Genomic DNA, 16200 nt, shown 5'->3' on the forward strand with positions numbered 1-16200 from the left:
AGATTAGAATTACAGCAATCACAAAAACACAAACTCTTCTCATGAACAACTCTATAGAACACAAGCACGACAGTCCAGCTAACGATATATTACAATTATGACCGGATAAGGGGAAACAGACATATATTAGGAGTATAGTATCTTAATTGTCGGAAACATTTTCTGAGCTGATCTTGAAACAGACAGTGAGGAGATTCAGATGCTCCATACGGTGTGAAAATGAACGGGTCTTTATCATCGCTGAAGTGAGCCACAATACGATCGCAAATGGACTAACAAGTGAACATGACACACGAGCATATTCAAGCAAAAGCAGCATACCGGTATGTTAGGCTATTTTTCTACCAATGTCTGTCATGTGTGACTCGTGTGTTTTGAATAATGACGTGCACAGAGCGAGAGCAGGCACTCTTCTCACAATCAATAGTAGACACGCCCCTTACCTGCTGATTGGCTACAAGTTTGTTATTCCATTCAGCCTGTGTCCTTTTTCTAAAACGGTTTTGAAATAACACTTACCCCACCTTTAAGTGTGTTTAAAATGAACGTACTCTGTGCATTTGCTCAGCGGCTGCTGTGACACTTGTTCACACTGCTAAGAGTAAAGCCCTTCTGCAAAATAAAACCGAAAACTGAGGGTAACGCAGATATGACACAATTGACAGGCGACTTCCTCACCTCCCCATGAGGAGCAACTCTTTGGTTAAAATAGCAATTTTCTCACAATATACAAATGGTTGGAAGAATTCGGGATTTTGTAAGTACTCAACTGAACAAAATATATAACACTGGCCTAGTGGTTTTTTGGATATTTTACTGTAAAAATACTACATAGTGCACCTTTAAATGATATTACTTATTTTTGGTTTCAATGAGTACCAAATATATAAATCTATCAATTTCTAAAAGAAATGTGCTTATATTAAATATGAAAGCGAAAAGAAATTATAGAAAAACTACTCCATTGTGGTACAGCCCCTTTTTTCGTTCGTATGATTGAGGCAATTTCATATAATAAAAACTTATTTGAAATACATGATTAGAACAATGCATACCAGGGTTAATTTAGCTGGGTGATGACATCACTGTTTTCTGCAGAGCTGCTTTATAGCCGAATTAAACTAGGTTTATAATTGATGTACTTTACATATAGCTTAGAAATCTAGACGCGCCCTAGCGGCAGCAAATCTAATCTGCCGCGAGTGTCGTCTAGCAACTCTCAATACACTTCTGAGCTGTAAACGCCAAACTCTGGTCGGGCCAATCACATGCAGAGGGAGTTTGAAAGACAACCGTTTATCCCGCCCCTCGGATTGAGCCCTGTCAATGGTGAGTTTCCAGACCAAACATCTTGATGTGGGTCTGGCTTGTCAGGCTACTTTACACAGTTATTTAATCGAAAACCCATCAACACTGAACTGATTTCATCTGAATAATCGGCAGCAGAATTGAATTCTGTTTGCATCATTAACTCATTATTATCACTGTAAAGCTGTTTTGAAACTATCTGTATTGTATAAAACACTATATAAATAAAGGTGACTTGACGCACATACAGTAAGCAATAAACCAAATAATATAACAAGTTCCTCTAAAATCCTAAGGGTGTAAAGTACTGGCAAAACCAAAAGGAGGCAACAATTTCAGCAAAATGCTTAGTTTATGGATTCTGGCCTATTTTCTAACAAAGCCATGGAATGTGAACAGACTTAACTCAAGAGGCAAAGTAATTAAAGCAATAGTAAGAACCCACACTACACACTCCTGAAAGTGGATACAACCCTTCACTCCTATACTGCAGTAAGTCACCACAGGTCAAAAGGGCATCTTTTACGAGATCTATACAGCATTGAGGCATGTGATGACCTTGTCAAGTGTGAAGAGAAATTACCCAATTCTTAGTTTGGGTTTGTAACACTTCAGTGCTTTTAAATGAATGTACAATAGAGGCTTGAGTTTCTTCTGGCTCCCCTCAGGACCTTCTAATGGTAATTAGAAGGGGTAATTTGTCCTTAGCTTAGTCAACCTTAGGAGAAATAGTAAATCACAATATGCAAGAAGTAATTAGCCTCTTTTTTAAAATAAAAAACTTTTACCCATAAAAAGCCCTAAAATATCAGGGGCCTGATTCATAACCACTGCATATGCACAAAACGCATGTGCGCTGTGATTTATAAAAAAAAAAATTGTACGCAAACTCGGTCTCCAAAACGTTTGGAGATGCGTTTGCGTTATGCGTTTGACGACACCATTTTTTTTTTCATCGACTGATAGCACTAAAAATGTAAAAATACATCATCGTCATCATAACAGAACTGTACCTCTTTTTGCCTGTATTTGATAGCCAATTTCAGGCGAGCCAGCTCATTATTGGCCTCGTCCTGGAGCAGGTTGACATTGTCGCGGAAATTGAGGATCAACTCCAGCTCTCGTGAGGAACGGGTCTGGTCCAGGAGATCCTTCGCAAAGCATTTGCACTGACGGGAGAGCTCCTCGTATTCGGTTTTAAACTCGTTTTCCACTTTGCTGAGCTCCTGGAGCTCCCAACTGAGTTGGAACGCGGTGAGGAAAGGGTCCTCGCTGGATAGGGCAATGAGAGAGGGGCTGGCCAGGGCCTTGTAGATGTTCAGCCGGGAGCGCGAGTGTCGAAGACTGTCCACGTCCGAACTGGAGACGCACTCTATGCAGTTGCAGCGCACCTCATGAGGCTGGGGGACCGACACACCTTTTTGCACCAACATCTTGATGATCTCGTAGTTGTTGGTGTGGGCAGCCAGGATGATGGGGGTGATGTCAGGAGTGAAGTCTGAGAACTGTTTATCAAGCAGGATGGGTGGTACCTGTTAGAAATGGGAAAAGGAGGCAACATAAATGCACTGTATTTCATACAGCCTCCCCAAAAAGTGTCACACTTAAAATATCTGAATATCATTGCATTAAGTATAAAATAAACTATCCTATAATTTCTTAAAATAAATAAAAAATTATTTTATTTTGTCATAAAATACAAAGATATACACATTTTTAATTATATATATATATATATATATATATATATATATATATATATATATATATATATATATATATATATATATATAAAATATATATTAAAAAAATATATATATATATTTTTTTTTTTACAAAAACACAAAATTACTAAAACATTAACTGAAATTAAAACAAAAACAGAAAATATAAAATCAAAATCTAGTTCAAGATATTAATTAAAGGTCCACTGAAATCAAAATTGAAGTTGTTTAGCTTTTAGTATGACTGTGTTAGCAAGTTATGAATAAGCTGGTATGTTCCAAAACTATGACACAATTTGCATTTAGGAGATATAAGCATTCAAAATTTACAGTCTCTCACTTCCGCTAAAACGAATCTCAGATTTTGGTGACATCATCGCAGACTTCACTTTCTCGTCAAATCTTCTGTCCAATCAAAGAATCTAGAATCTAAAGCCCGCCCCCTACACTGCTGAAGCTGCGGCTGAAATCGGTCAGTTGTTAACACACATTTACTCATTTCTACATGGTGAACAGCACATAGCGCACTATATATGTGATAGGAAATGATTCAGTGTAAATATACTTTCATTTGAGGTGAATGAAGTCTGTTTTCACGTTAGTTTCACACACCGCAGCAGCGCACACACCCCAACAGCTCTGGTCTAAATTTAGACTACAGACACAAGAGCGCAGAGCGGATCATATGCTGGAGTCGGCACCGACAACAAACATATCGACCCATTTGAATTCTGCACAGAATGCTGCATTTCAAAGCGATATGGAGGAGATTATGATGGTAAACAGTGTTAGAGGAAACTGGCTTTACCAAACAGAAATGTCTGCTCTTGCACTCTAGTCAAACTGTATATTAACGAAACGCTATTGGCTGTTTCAAAATAGGGGAGGAGCTGCTAACAGCTGGAGCCGTTTCAGTGGAAATTACGTCAACACATTGAATAATGCCGCGGGTACCCGCATAAAAGTGGCTAAAACGGGTGGATTATGACATTTATAAAATTCACGGGCGGGGATGCGGGCGGATAATTAACTCTGTGCGGGCGGGTAGTAGCGCGGATGGGCGGATGAAAAATGTGTGCAATATTTCTGTGGCAAAGTGAACGCGAGAGCGAGAGAGAGAGAGACCGGGGCGTGATTGTGAATGAGCGTCACCTGCGAGCCACACCGGTCTCGAGTTCTCTGAGGGAGCTCGGAAGCATATAAGGACGAGAGATCACCAGTATTTCAGATGACCTGGATTTGACGTTGAGTTGTGTTTATGTTTTATTATGCGTGTGCGCATGGGAGATGTCCATGAAGGGCTGCCCACGTTACTTTCGTTTTGTTTGGTTAAAGTCTTTTAAATGTTCGCCGGTTCCCGCCTCCTTCTTCCCCCATCCAACATATTGTAGGATATTACACTTTCTATGTCCAAATTACCATTACACATACACGCAACAATGATATACCATTTAACCCATCACGTCACCACCACTGCGACATTGAAACTTTAGTTGATGCCTCTCGTAGCGCAGAAGGAGCAAGCGTTGCAGGAGTAGCAATGGATGAAGTAAAAGTAAAGCTGGTGAGTGGAGTAGCTATATGAAATTGTTGACAATGAGTCTTTAAAGGCACTTTTGCCTGTTTCATTAGCCCATTCATGACGCTGTTGATGTTGAGAGAGGTGTAGGATAAAAAAAGAAAGCATTTTAATTTGAATGTTTTAGCGTGTGTGATTTATCGCGGGCACGGGTCGGGTAACGGGCCAAATATTAACGGGTCTGGGCGGGTACGGATTTAATTTTGAAATTTTCACGGGTCACGGGTCGGATCTGGTGCTAAACCTTGCGGGTACGGGCGGGGGCGGGTCTCCAAAAATGGACCCGTGCAGGACTCTGTTTCAAGGCACTTCAGTGGGCCTTTAAAAACTATAAGCATCCAAAATCAAGTACTGTTTAAAAGTAACGTTGCTTCAAATAAAGATCATATCAACTGCATTATCACACCAGTAGGTGGCAACAGGTCACAGTTAAAAAGAAAAAGAAGAAAAAAAAAGTGTGTGTCATGGAATTAATAATTCAAAAGTTCATTCAAATGTCATTCAAAAATAAATAAAATGTGGATTCATCTAAATGATATTAAAATAACAGTTTTGACAAGCGTTTAGTGATGAAAACAATTGTCTTAATAAGGATGCATTTGCTTTACAATTGCCATCTCACTGTGAATGACTGGAATAGCCTCCCTTGCTGCATAGAAACCTCCCAATTAAGCTCTTGTTATTATTCAGAATGTGAAGGACAGCTATGAAAATGAACACTAAAGAATAGTCCAAATGGGAGAGAAAAACAAATGCATAAATCATGAAAAGGGGTATAAAACAATAGGAGCGCCCACTGTTGGTTTAATTATGATGAAATGGAAGCTACATCAAATGAACCAGACATTGCCAAGGAAAAGGAGTTTCCTGAAAATCCTCTGAGCACAAAACGCTTGGGATAGAGGCTAGAGAGGCCTATGATCACTTTGAAGTAGCTACAGAGCTCCAGTTGCAGAGAAGAACCGTGTGAAATCCTGTCTGGAGTTTGGCAGAGTTTTTGCTTGAAAAGCATAATAGTGACCCAGTTGCAAAGGGAAAAGATTTTGTGGTCATGTAAGACCGAGCCTTTGTAACCAAAGCAATATGTGTGGCAAATGTTAAAGTGCCCGCAACAACACCTCCAATAAATTGCCTTGGTTGAAGCACAATGCTGAAGAGATGCTATTCATCAGCAAGGATTGCACCTTACAGAAATAGAAGGAAGAATGAACAGCGCAATATATAAGGATATACAGCAATCTCTTTCTGAAGTTTGTGACGATGTTCATCTTAAGGACAATGATTTGGACAAGGGATAAATTACCATCATCAGCATTAATAAAAATATACTTAATGTCCTAAAGTGCTACAGTTGAAGAACTAATCCATACGCCTAATTCAACCATGAAGGATGCAGTACTTAAATGGTGGTGCTTAAAAATAATCCATTATCCTCAGAAACTATAGAGCAAATCTGCCAAGAAGTCTGGACAAGCTCATATGTGAAATGTATGTACTAAAACATGTCAAGAGAGTCTGCACAGTGCACAACCAAAGAAGAAGTAATCAATTGTGAGATAAAAGTCAATGTTTTACTGAGAAAAGGGCAAATGTTTCGCTCACATGTGATCTTCGTCAATGCCAAACGCTAGGATTAGTTCACCAAATAATGAAAGTCCTCTCATTAATTACTCACAGCCATGTCGTCCCAAACCCGTAAGACCTTCCTTCATCTTCAGAACACAATTAAGATGTTTTTGATTAAATGGGAGCGCTCTCTGACCGCTCCATAGGCAGCAATGTAACAAACACTTTCAAGGTCCAGAAAAGTAGTGAAGATATCGTTAAAATCAGTCATGTGACTCTAGTGGTTCAACCTTAATTTGATGAAGCAATGAGAATACTTTGTGCACACAAAAACAATCAAAAATAATGATTTTGTTCAACCATTTCATTCTAGAATTTGCCGGTCTTCTACGCAGTTTACGTTGTAAAAACAGTGTAGCTCCCACATCATCACCAAGCTGCAACCTCCCGCGATCTATCTTGAAGCTAATACGGAATTAATGCAAGCAGCAATTCCTCGACTGGCCACTAGGCTCCAGAAGGGAGCAGAATCTCATTGAGCCCCATGTTTAAATTCCCAACTGTACAGCAGAAAAAAACATGTTTACAGCCTGGTATAAATTATTGTTTTGGCCTATATGATTAATTTTGACCTTCATGACAACTGTGAGGGGGGTGAATTTTTTTATAACTCATTCATTTACTTTATATAAAGCCTTAAAATTCTACATAATTAAGGGCGTGATTACTTTGAGTGACAGGTGGATAGCCATTTATCTGCCGTCTATAGTCATTGCGTCATCTAATACCTCTTTGCCCATTTTCTGTTATCCGGGAGGGACACACAATAACTCGCTGGCAAGATGGCGACGCCCAGCTCGTCTCTACTCACTTCAGAACGGCAATCGGAATCCAATGGGTGACGTCACGGACACTACGTCGAATTTTTTTTTACAGTCTATGGTCATCACATGCATACATTGTGGTGTACCCTCATAAAAAAATAATACTGGTTAAGACTCCCCACACCTGCCTTTGGCATCAAATAGCCATGTCTCCAAACTCATTTCTCAGGTTAAGCCATGTTATTGTATTGAAATGCTAATAGCACCAACAAGTTAACACTTTTCATGGCTATATTAACCTACTTGCTTATAAAACTTAAATTTATAAACTGGGCTATAGCATGACATTGTCATGAAATATATCATTATCTTTTTTCCATAAGAGGTCAGCATAGAGACCCAAATTTAAGGTATTTTGAGCTGAATTCAAATGGTTATGCATGAAATTGTTAATTACACCAATCAGGCATAACATTATTAACACTGAATATCTCTTCATCACGGCACCTGTTAGTGAGTGGGATATATTAGGCAGTAAGTGAACATTTTGTCCTCAAAGTGAATGTGTTAGAAGCAGGACAAATGGGCAAGTGAAAGAATTTGAGCGAGTTTGACAAAGGGCCAAATTGTGATGGCTAGACGACTGGGTCAGAGCATCACCAAAACTGCAGTTGTGGGGTGTTCCTGGTATGCAGTGGTCAGTATACATCAAAAATATCGGCGACAAGATCATGGCCGGCCAAGGCTCATTAATGCACACGGGGACTGAAGGCTGGCCCGTGTGGTCTGATCAAACAGACAAACTACTGTAGCTCAAATTGCTCAAGAAGTTAATGCTGGTTCTGATAGAAAGGTGTCAGAATACACAGTGCATCGCAGTTTATGGTGTATGTGGCTGCATAGCCGTAGTCAGGGCGCCCTGACCCCTGTCCACCGCCGAAAGCACCAACAGTAGGCTGAGCATCAGAACTGAACACAGAGAAATGGAAGACGGTGGCCTGGTCTGCTGAATCACATTTTCTTTTACATCACATGGATGCTGAGTGGGTGCGTGTTGCTTACCTGGGGAACACATGGCACCAGGATGCACTATGGGAAGGCAAGCCAGCTGAGGCAGTGTGATGCATAGGGAATGTTCTGCTGGGAAACCTTGGGGCCTTCCATCCATGTGGATGTTACTTTGACACGTACCACCTACCTAAGCATTGCTGCAGACCATGTACACCCTATCATGGAAATGCTATTCCCTGGTGGCTGTGGCTTCTTTCAACTTTTTTCAATGTGCCCTGCCACAAAACAAAAAGGGTTCAGGAATGGTTTGAGGAGCACAACAACGAGTTTGAGGTGTTGACTTGGCCTCCAAATTCCCCAGATCTCAATCCAATTGAGCATCTGTGGGATGTGCTGCACAAATAAGTCAGATCCATGGAGGCCCCCATCTCACAACTTACAGGAATTAAAGGATCTGCTACTAACATCTTTGTGCCAGATACCACAGCACACCTTCAGGGGTCTAGTGAAGTCCATGCCTTGACGGATCAGGGCCGTTTTGGTAGCAAAAGGGGGAACAAAAGAATATTAGGTCATAATGTTAAGCCTGATCAGTGTATTTTCAATTGAAGTTGAAAGAATATGAAGAATGCAATTAAACCATTTATTTAATTTGTATCTATTGATAAAATCTAGTCATTTAAAGGTAAATAAAATAAAAAGTAACAAAACTCAAATAAAACATTACCAAAATGAAATAAAATAAGCTTTCTGGACAAAACAAATAAAAATAAGTATAATTTTACGGCTTTAGGTCATTGTGATTACAAAGTACGGGGGAAGGATGGGGGTTGAAAGTAAAATCTGTAAAACCAGCTTAGAACCACTGCTTTAAAATAGTGTTGTGCATTATATCTGATCCTTTATATGAAGCAAGTTTTAAAGCAGCTTAAAGAGGGAGCTATAAGATATACACTGGTACATGAAGATCACACCACATTTGGGGGAGATGGATATACAAAAAACAGTGAGAGACTGAAAGAAAGAGTGTGAAAGAGAAAGCCAAACAGCATGTGCTAAAAAAAGTGACTAAAAGTGAGAAAGAATAACGAGTTAGGAAGGAGTGAAGTGAGAGAAGATGAGTTGAGATTTTATAAATTAAAGCTACATGAGAAGAAAAGGTGCGATTTAAAGGTAGAGGGGTGATTAGCACATTTCGACTGATATCTCCATCCTTTTCACAAGAGCTCCAAACCCACGGTGACAACGGCAAAAGCTGGACTATTTGAGGAAGATAATGACGGCTCCATTTGGAGAGACATGCTCAGTCTGGCAGCCATACTGACTATCTACTACTTCAATATGACGCTTTGAAGCTCATCCTTAACCACAATAGATCGGAGAGGTGAAGGGAAAAGAATGGGAAAAGTAGAGGGCTTGACTTGAAATGTCATTAAGATGACAGTTCAACTCAGCTTTGTGTTTAATAAGTGAAAAGAAGCAATTCTCTGGATTCATTACTCAAATTTCCAACAAAGCTAAGGGACATGAAAAAAGGCCTCTACCACAGCATCATTTTACCAAGACCTGATTAGAGCAGCGCAACTCACTCCAAACTTGAAATACCATTTTAAAATAATTGGACCTATTATCAGATGTTTTCAGTTGTGGAAAAAGTAATCATGGATGACAATTTAATAGACTTAAAAACAGACTTCAGCTTGAATGCAATGACTTCTATAACTGAAAATGTTTTATTTTGCCAGAAATGGCATCAAAATTGTCATGTGAGTGTAATTCTAAGACCTTTTTGCAAAATAATAATAATAATAATAATATTAATAATAATAAATAATAATAATAATAATAATAATAATAAAGTACTCCATTCACCTTAAAACTGCACTATGTATTTTTTTCCGTGGTTCCCACCCACTTTTCTGGAGGACCCCCAAGAGTGCACATTTTGGATGTGTCCTTTTTCTGACACAGGTCTTCATCACGTCTTGGAGTTGCTACTAATGAGCTGATGACCTGAATCAGGTGTGTTTGATTGAGGAGACATGCAAAAAGTGCACTGTTGGGGGTACTCCAGGAACGTGATTGGAAACCACTGCGCTAGAGGGCGTCCATTTAAAAAAAAAAAGGCGTCGTTTGATGACGCCAAGTTTGAGCTTAGAATCTTGGGACATGTGGTCTTCACCATCAGCCGGTGGAAAAGAATCGGGCTAGAACTCGTGCAGAAATAATTTTTATGGATGTGATTATTAAAATTACTGTAGTATGAAGCAGAGCAGGACAGAGTGTTGAGGAGCTGAGGAAGGAGCGATTGTTACGCAAAAACACGGCTCGCCAGCAACAAGACTTTTTATGACGGGACACAGTCGCCGGCACCATTTCTGCTTTTCCGGTCATGAGTATGAGGCAACGCAGCTCTGTTTATCATATTAGATACATTTAAGTGTTTAAAATTATGTTATGACATTACTCCGTGCGCTCGCTCAGCAGCTGCTGTGAAACTTGTTCACACTGCTAAGAGTAAAGCGTTTCTGCAGAATAAAACCGGAAACCAAGGGTAACGCAGATATGACGAAATTGACAGGCGATTCCTCAGATGTCCCAGCTCCTCGGTTAAAATAGCAATTTTCTCACAATTTAAAAATAGTTAGAAACATTTGGGAAATTGTAAGAACTCAACTGAACAAAATAAATGACACGGCCTTGTTGTTTTTGGATATTTTACTGCAAAAATACTACATAGTGCACCTTTAAGAAAAGAACCAATTTCCCTTTTTCCCACATAATAGCCACTTTGCTCATTTAATAGATTTTCAGAAATTACTAGTTCTGTAAGCAACACGTCACGAAGAGAGAATCATATCATAATTTCAGAATAATCATCAGAATCATCAATTAGGATATCAGATCAAACAACCTGTTCCTGTGTACTCACTCGCCCTCTTGCGGTCTTTAGACATGCTGATTTAGTCATTAGCATATCAAATGCATTTAAATGTGACATTAATAGACATAGACAGGAAGAGACACAGAGACAGCGGGGGGAAAGTGCTCAGGGATTGAGGAGGGGACGATCAGATGTGCAGCTGCTCTAGTTAGTGAATGGTGCATCCATGCCATCATTTCTCTAAATCAGTGCCTCAGCAACCAGTCTATTCATAATTACATCAAAATGAAATTAAATCAAAGTTAAGAGGGGTGGACATAGAAGTAAGGCCCAGAAAAAGGTCGCACCGTTGAAAAGCAAACAATTTTTAGACCAACAGTTCACATGCCTGAGTGTCTGTACATAGAGCTTTTTTATAGCAGGCAGTTTTCTCCTCTGAAAAGAAGCAGGCATCCAAGCACACTCTTTCTAAAGTGTTCATATATCAGCATTAACAACTGAAGACGTAATTCCTTTCAGCCCTAAAAGCACTCCTATCTGCAACAATGAGTTGATTACATGATGATTTGATAAGAGATGTTTTGAAAGTTGCATGTACAGAGAGATCTAGCTAAATAACTAAATTCAGACTCCATAAGTTCTGCCATTTTGAGGGCTTCGTTTCAGGAATAATAATGACAACATGTCTGTTGGGTCAGAGAGATTAGGGAAAAACAATACAAAGCGCAAATAATACAATTACACTATTCATATAATATTTTGCATAGTTAGATAGCAAAATAAATAAGCAGGGAGAAGAAAACGCTTCCTATTACTTTTACGGTTGAAAGCACAAGTGTGCCTGATATAATAATTTTGCCACACATTCATCCATCACTTGGCCAAAGCTAACCCAATTAATTTAAAGCTACAATATGTAATTTTCCACCACTATAGGTTGCAATTTAAAACAAAGGCGTAGCTTGATGACGCCTTGATTTCGCTTAGCTTTTATTTTGCCACAGACGACTGCTTCCGCTAGCCTGGCTCTGCCCTCCTACGCACTTCCGCTCATTTTTCATTTTCCTTCAGTACTACGTCTGGGACGGCGGTGTATTCTTTTGTTTTTGCCGAACAAATTTGTACCTGTCCAATCAGTGAAGAGAGGGAGTGGCGGCGCATTCCCGATCACAAAACTCTCTTCTCCACCGTGGCGTGAATAAAACACAATCCGAATGCACGAGTTTTAGGTTTTATCCTATGGTTTTATCACTGAGGTGGCCTGCACATTTATTGTGACGGACTTCCATGTGTGAAACAGGCGAAGGGCACATGACATACATCACGACCAAACGTTAGCGATTGGTTATGGCAGATCCAATAGTTTTAAACTTCCACAGAGTACCCACCTTCGCGGAAATAAACGCTTGTCAATGGAGAGTGGCCAGACTCTACAATAGAAATGTACGAGAGTCTGGTAAGACCAGGCAATGCTTTCGCTTCTTTTGTTCATGTGTATGCGGGGTAACACATCACTGTTTTATCATATTTGATACATTTGAGTGTGTTAGAAGTTATGTTATAATGCTACTCTATGCATTTGCTCGGCAGCTACTATGAGAGACTTGTTGCACACTGCAATATTAGACTTAAAGATACGAGATTTAAACAATAAGACTACTTATGTTGAGCTATTACAATGATTCATTTTCTGTAGATGAATGCACCCAAACAGTTGCTCGCCTGTCTCATAAAATGCATAATCAAAGCGTCTTTGGCGTTTCCATGATGGTTTCTACTATATAAACCCGTAAATCGAGGTATGATGTCATTGAATGTCTATGTCCTGGTTAAAATTGCATATTTCTCTGGATTTAAACATTCTTGGAAACATTTTGGATGATGCAAGTACACACGCCAACAAAATAACACTGTTCTAGTGGGTTTTAGATATTTTAACCCAAAAATCTTACATATTGTGTCTTTAAAAAAAATAAAAAATAAAAATGTTTGCATCTACTTAATCTGACAATTAATTGTTTTGCATGGTTAATGAGTGACAGCATGAAATCATCAATTAAAAATTATTTATCTAAACTAAAATTGTCATTTTTTTATTTTCACATAAAAAAATTGTTTTACTAATAATGTAAATATTTTGCATATAGATGCTGCATAGTTCAAATTAAAAGCTATGCTTTATTTAAACAGCATTTTCTAAACACAAGTTTAGAATAAACCTGGTTTCCACTAGGCAAGAGACCAAATCTTAGACCTCAAAAATAAGCTGTTTAACTATGTATTTAAGTTATGTTATGGAATATTGATAGCCTATAGTTTTACTGGAATGTTGAGATTATGTGCGTTAGCAGAATATTGCAGACAAGCACTTTAAACACATCACTCACAAACCTGTTTCTCTCCACTGGGCTTCTTGTGGTTCAGCAGGAGCTCCACGGCTCCCACCACCTCTTTACGGATGGCGTGGAGCAGAGCGTCCCCGACATACACGTTGAAGCTGAGGAGCAGCTCGATGATCTCCAAGTTCTCATTCTCAATGGCTATGAGCAGCGCCGTGCGCCCGAGAGGATCGATGCAATTGATGTTGATCTTGAAGTAAATCTCCGCCTCTTCCAGCGATAGTTTCACGCTGGCGTAATCGCCCTTCTCCACGGCATTGAGGTAGGACTTCTCCTGCCCCGAGAGCTCCGACTCGGCGCGCACTATCCGCAGGGGAATGCGGTCCCGGTACGAGGAGTTATCCGTTCTGCGGTAGTACAGCTGCGACATCGTGGCTCAATCCATCACAAAACAGGTGGAGAGCGAGGACTAAAAGCAACCTAAAGACAAACACATCTGTGTTTACACAAAATCCGTTTTTGACCAGAAGCCTGTCTAATATAGCAGGTGCAATGTGGTTGTCCACACTAACCAGCAATAAAAAACTACCAGCTATTTTTTTAAACATTGTAGCTTGACCGGCTAATAAACAACTTGGGACTGAGAAATTACCAGTTGGATTTTACAATGGGGAGTCATGCAAAAGGCTTGGCACAGCTGAATAGATCACATTCACATCACTATTTGTTTGGAGTTATTACATTGTCAGAATAATAAAAAAATAATAAATAAAAACTTCTATATCAACCAAGCAAGAAATAATATTTCATTACACTTCAAATTAGACATTTTACGCAGACCTTCACTTGTGCTTGTGTTTCAGAAAATAAAAATGAAACATTTGTTCTTGGCTTGAATAGAAAACCACGCAAACCTGCCAAAACACCACCATCTCCAACTTACGCATGCTTACGCAATGACAGCACCATAAACTTCGCTTAATGCGGCTTCAATTTAATCAAGAATCACGACGCAACTTTTAAAGAGCATGTGGAGGTGGATGCGTTAACAATCACAATTCGCATTGAACGCATACGGTCAAATCTTTGGAAAATAATGCTGTGTTGTTCTAGAGCGCAATGCAATAATCCCTCTCCCATAAAACTCACCTTGCTGTCTAAGCAACTTTGATCCTCACATTTATAAAGCTGATGCAGCCAACTTCACCGATTCCTCACAGGAGACACTTTTGGAGCAGTATTCCTGCGACCACGCGAGGAATGTTGCGCATGGTGACTGTTGTGCTGCCACGGCACCGACTCACCGCTGTAATCATGCTGGAATTGCAATTATCCATTACGCACCCACAGTGCATTGTATTAACATAACATTTCCTCTCTGTTACTTCAGTTCAGCCGAGCCCTCGTCTGACGTAGATGATGCTGAAAATGGTAACCAAATTAGCATGTAAATGAATTACGTAATGCACGTGCTTCAACACAGACAAGCATTAATACAATCTAATTGACAATCCGCAAAATAGAAAGAAAGAAAGAAAGAAAGAAAGAAAGAAAGAAAGAAAGAAAGAAAGAAAGAAAGAAAGAAAGAAAGAAAGAAAGAAAGAAAGAAAGAAAGAAGAGTCGTAGATCACATGGCGTTGTTTGGAAGAGATTGCGCGCGTCAAAGCTACTTTTGCTATTTGTAGTTGACTACAAAATACATTTTATCTAAGCTGGCATGAACATCAACTAATCACGTGCTATTGGAAATTTGATAATTCCCACTTTTGAAGTTGTGATTACGAGCTCATTCTACTAAAAGTTTGAAAAGGGAGGACGTTCATGTGCAATTTTTACCTAGGAAACTCGTAGGATAATTCCGAGAGCACGTGAATGCACCATAACTGAAACTGCTGGGCTTGTTAGTTCCCAGCATGCTTTGCATATGGCTAAATCAGGATAGAGTAAATGTTGCTATTTTATATGTAAAAGAGTTATGTTATGTATTTTCTGAGCACAATGAGAAAGGGGGAGACTTGATTGTTTTATAGTGTTTAATATTCAATTAGGTTGGAATTATTAGAACAATTTAAATTACAAATATGCTTAGCATTTGAGATGCTAATGTTTGTTATTGCTAGCTAAAGGTTTGTCAACTAGCTAGTGTAGTATTATAATTCATTGTGTAACAGTAAAATATATGAAACTGAAGTGGATGAATTTGAAGTGATATGATTTTGAATGCCTGAATAATGTCAGGAAGCCATATAAATTTCACTTTTAAACTACTTAACTGGATCACTTAAAATGTATTTATTCCATGATGTTGATGTTACATTAACAAATTATGTTTGTTTAACTTAATTGATTCATGTGGGACTGATGTGCACAATTAAATCATGTAAACCCAACACACTTTTTTCAGTGTAGCTAGGCTAACGCTACATATCATTTAATGGTAAACATACCACTGTTTTCACAGAAGCAGACTAAATCTTAAAGTCTATCTTAAAATATATCAGTGGCATTGTTTTGTTTCAAGATGCACACACATTTTTTTTTCTAAAGCATTTTTATCAAAGATACTTAAATGGCCTAATTAAACTAAGACTTAATCATGGCTTAGACTAAGTCTGTGAAAATTGTCTTTAATTTTTTTTTAAATTTTCTTCTGTTTCATATAGACTACTGAACAGACATGTTAGTCTATTTAAAATGCAAAGTATTGAAAATCAAAATAGAGCTCTGTAAACAACCAATAAGTAATACCCGTCATTTCATTATCTCGGCTAACTATAGGACTGACATAGTCTGGCTATGAGTAACCTAAAAGAACCTTTTAGGTTACTCATAAATAATTTGATGATATTTACTTGCACTGACATATCTTAAAATATAAGCCCCATTGTTTTGTCTCAAAATGCACACAATTTAATGTTTTTTTCTAAGGCATGTTTATAAACGCTATAAATGTCCTCACTAAGGC

General features: G+C 38.8%; 1 protein-coding gene across 1 annotated transcript in view; it reads right to left on the reverse strand.

Annotated features, from left to right (window-relative positions):
* Nucleotides 1-15129, reverse strand: part of trpc4b (transient receptor potential cation channel, subfamily C, member 4b) — a 33898-nt gene extending 18769 nt beyond the window's left edge. Inside the window, exons 1-4 of the mRNA XM_067450426.1 lie at nt 15072-15129; nt 14385-14657; nt 13288-13715; nt 2322-2840 (exon numbers count right to left, since the gene is read on the reverse strand). Coding sequence (XP_067306527.1) covers nt 2322-2840; nt 13288-13665 — 897 coding nt within the window. The 5' untranslated portion in view covers nt 13666-13715; nt 14385-14657; nt 15072-15129. The remainder of the gene's footprint in view (nt 1-2321; nt 2841-13287; nt 13716-14384; nt 14658-15071) is intronic.
* Between the last annotated feature and the right edge of the window lie 1071 nt (nt 15130-16200).

The sequence above is a fragment of the Pseudorasbora parva genome, chromosome 8 (assembly GCF_024679245.1).
Source record: "Pseudorasbora parva isolate DD20220531a chromosome 8, ASM2467924v1, whole genome shotgun sequence".
NCBI lineage: Eukaryota > Metazoa > Chordata > Actinopteri > Cypriniformes > Gobionidae > Pseudorasbora > Pseudorasbora parva.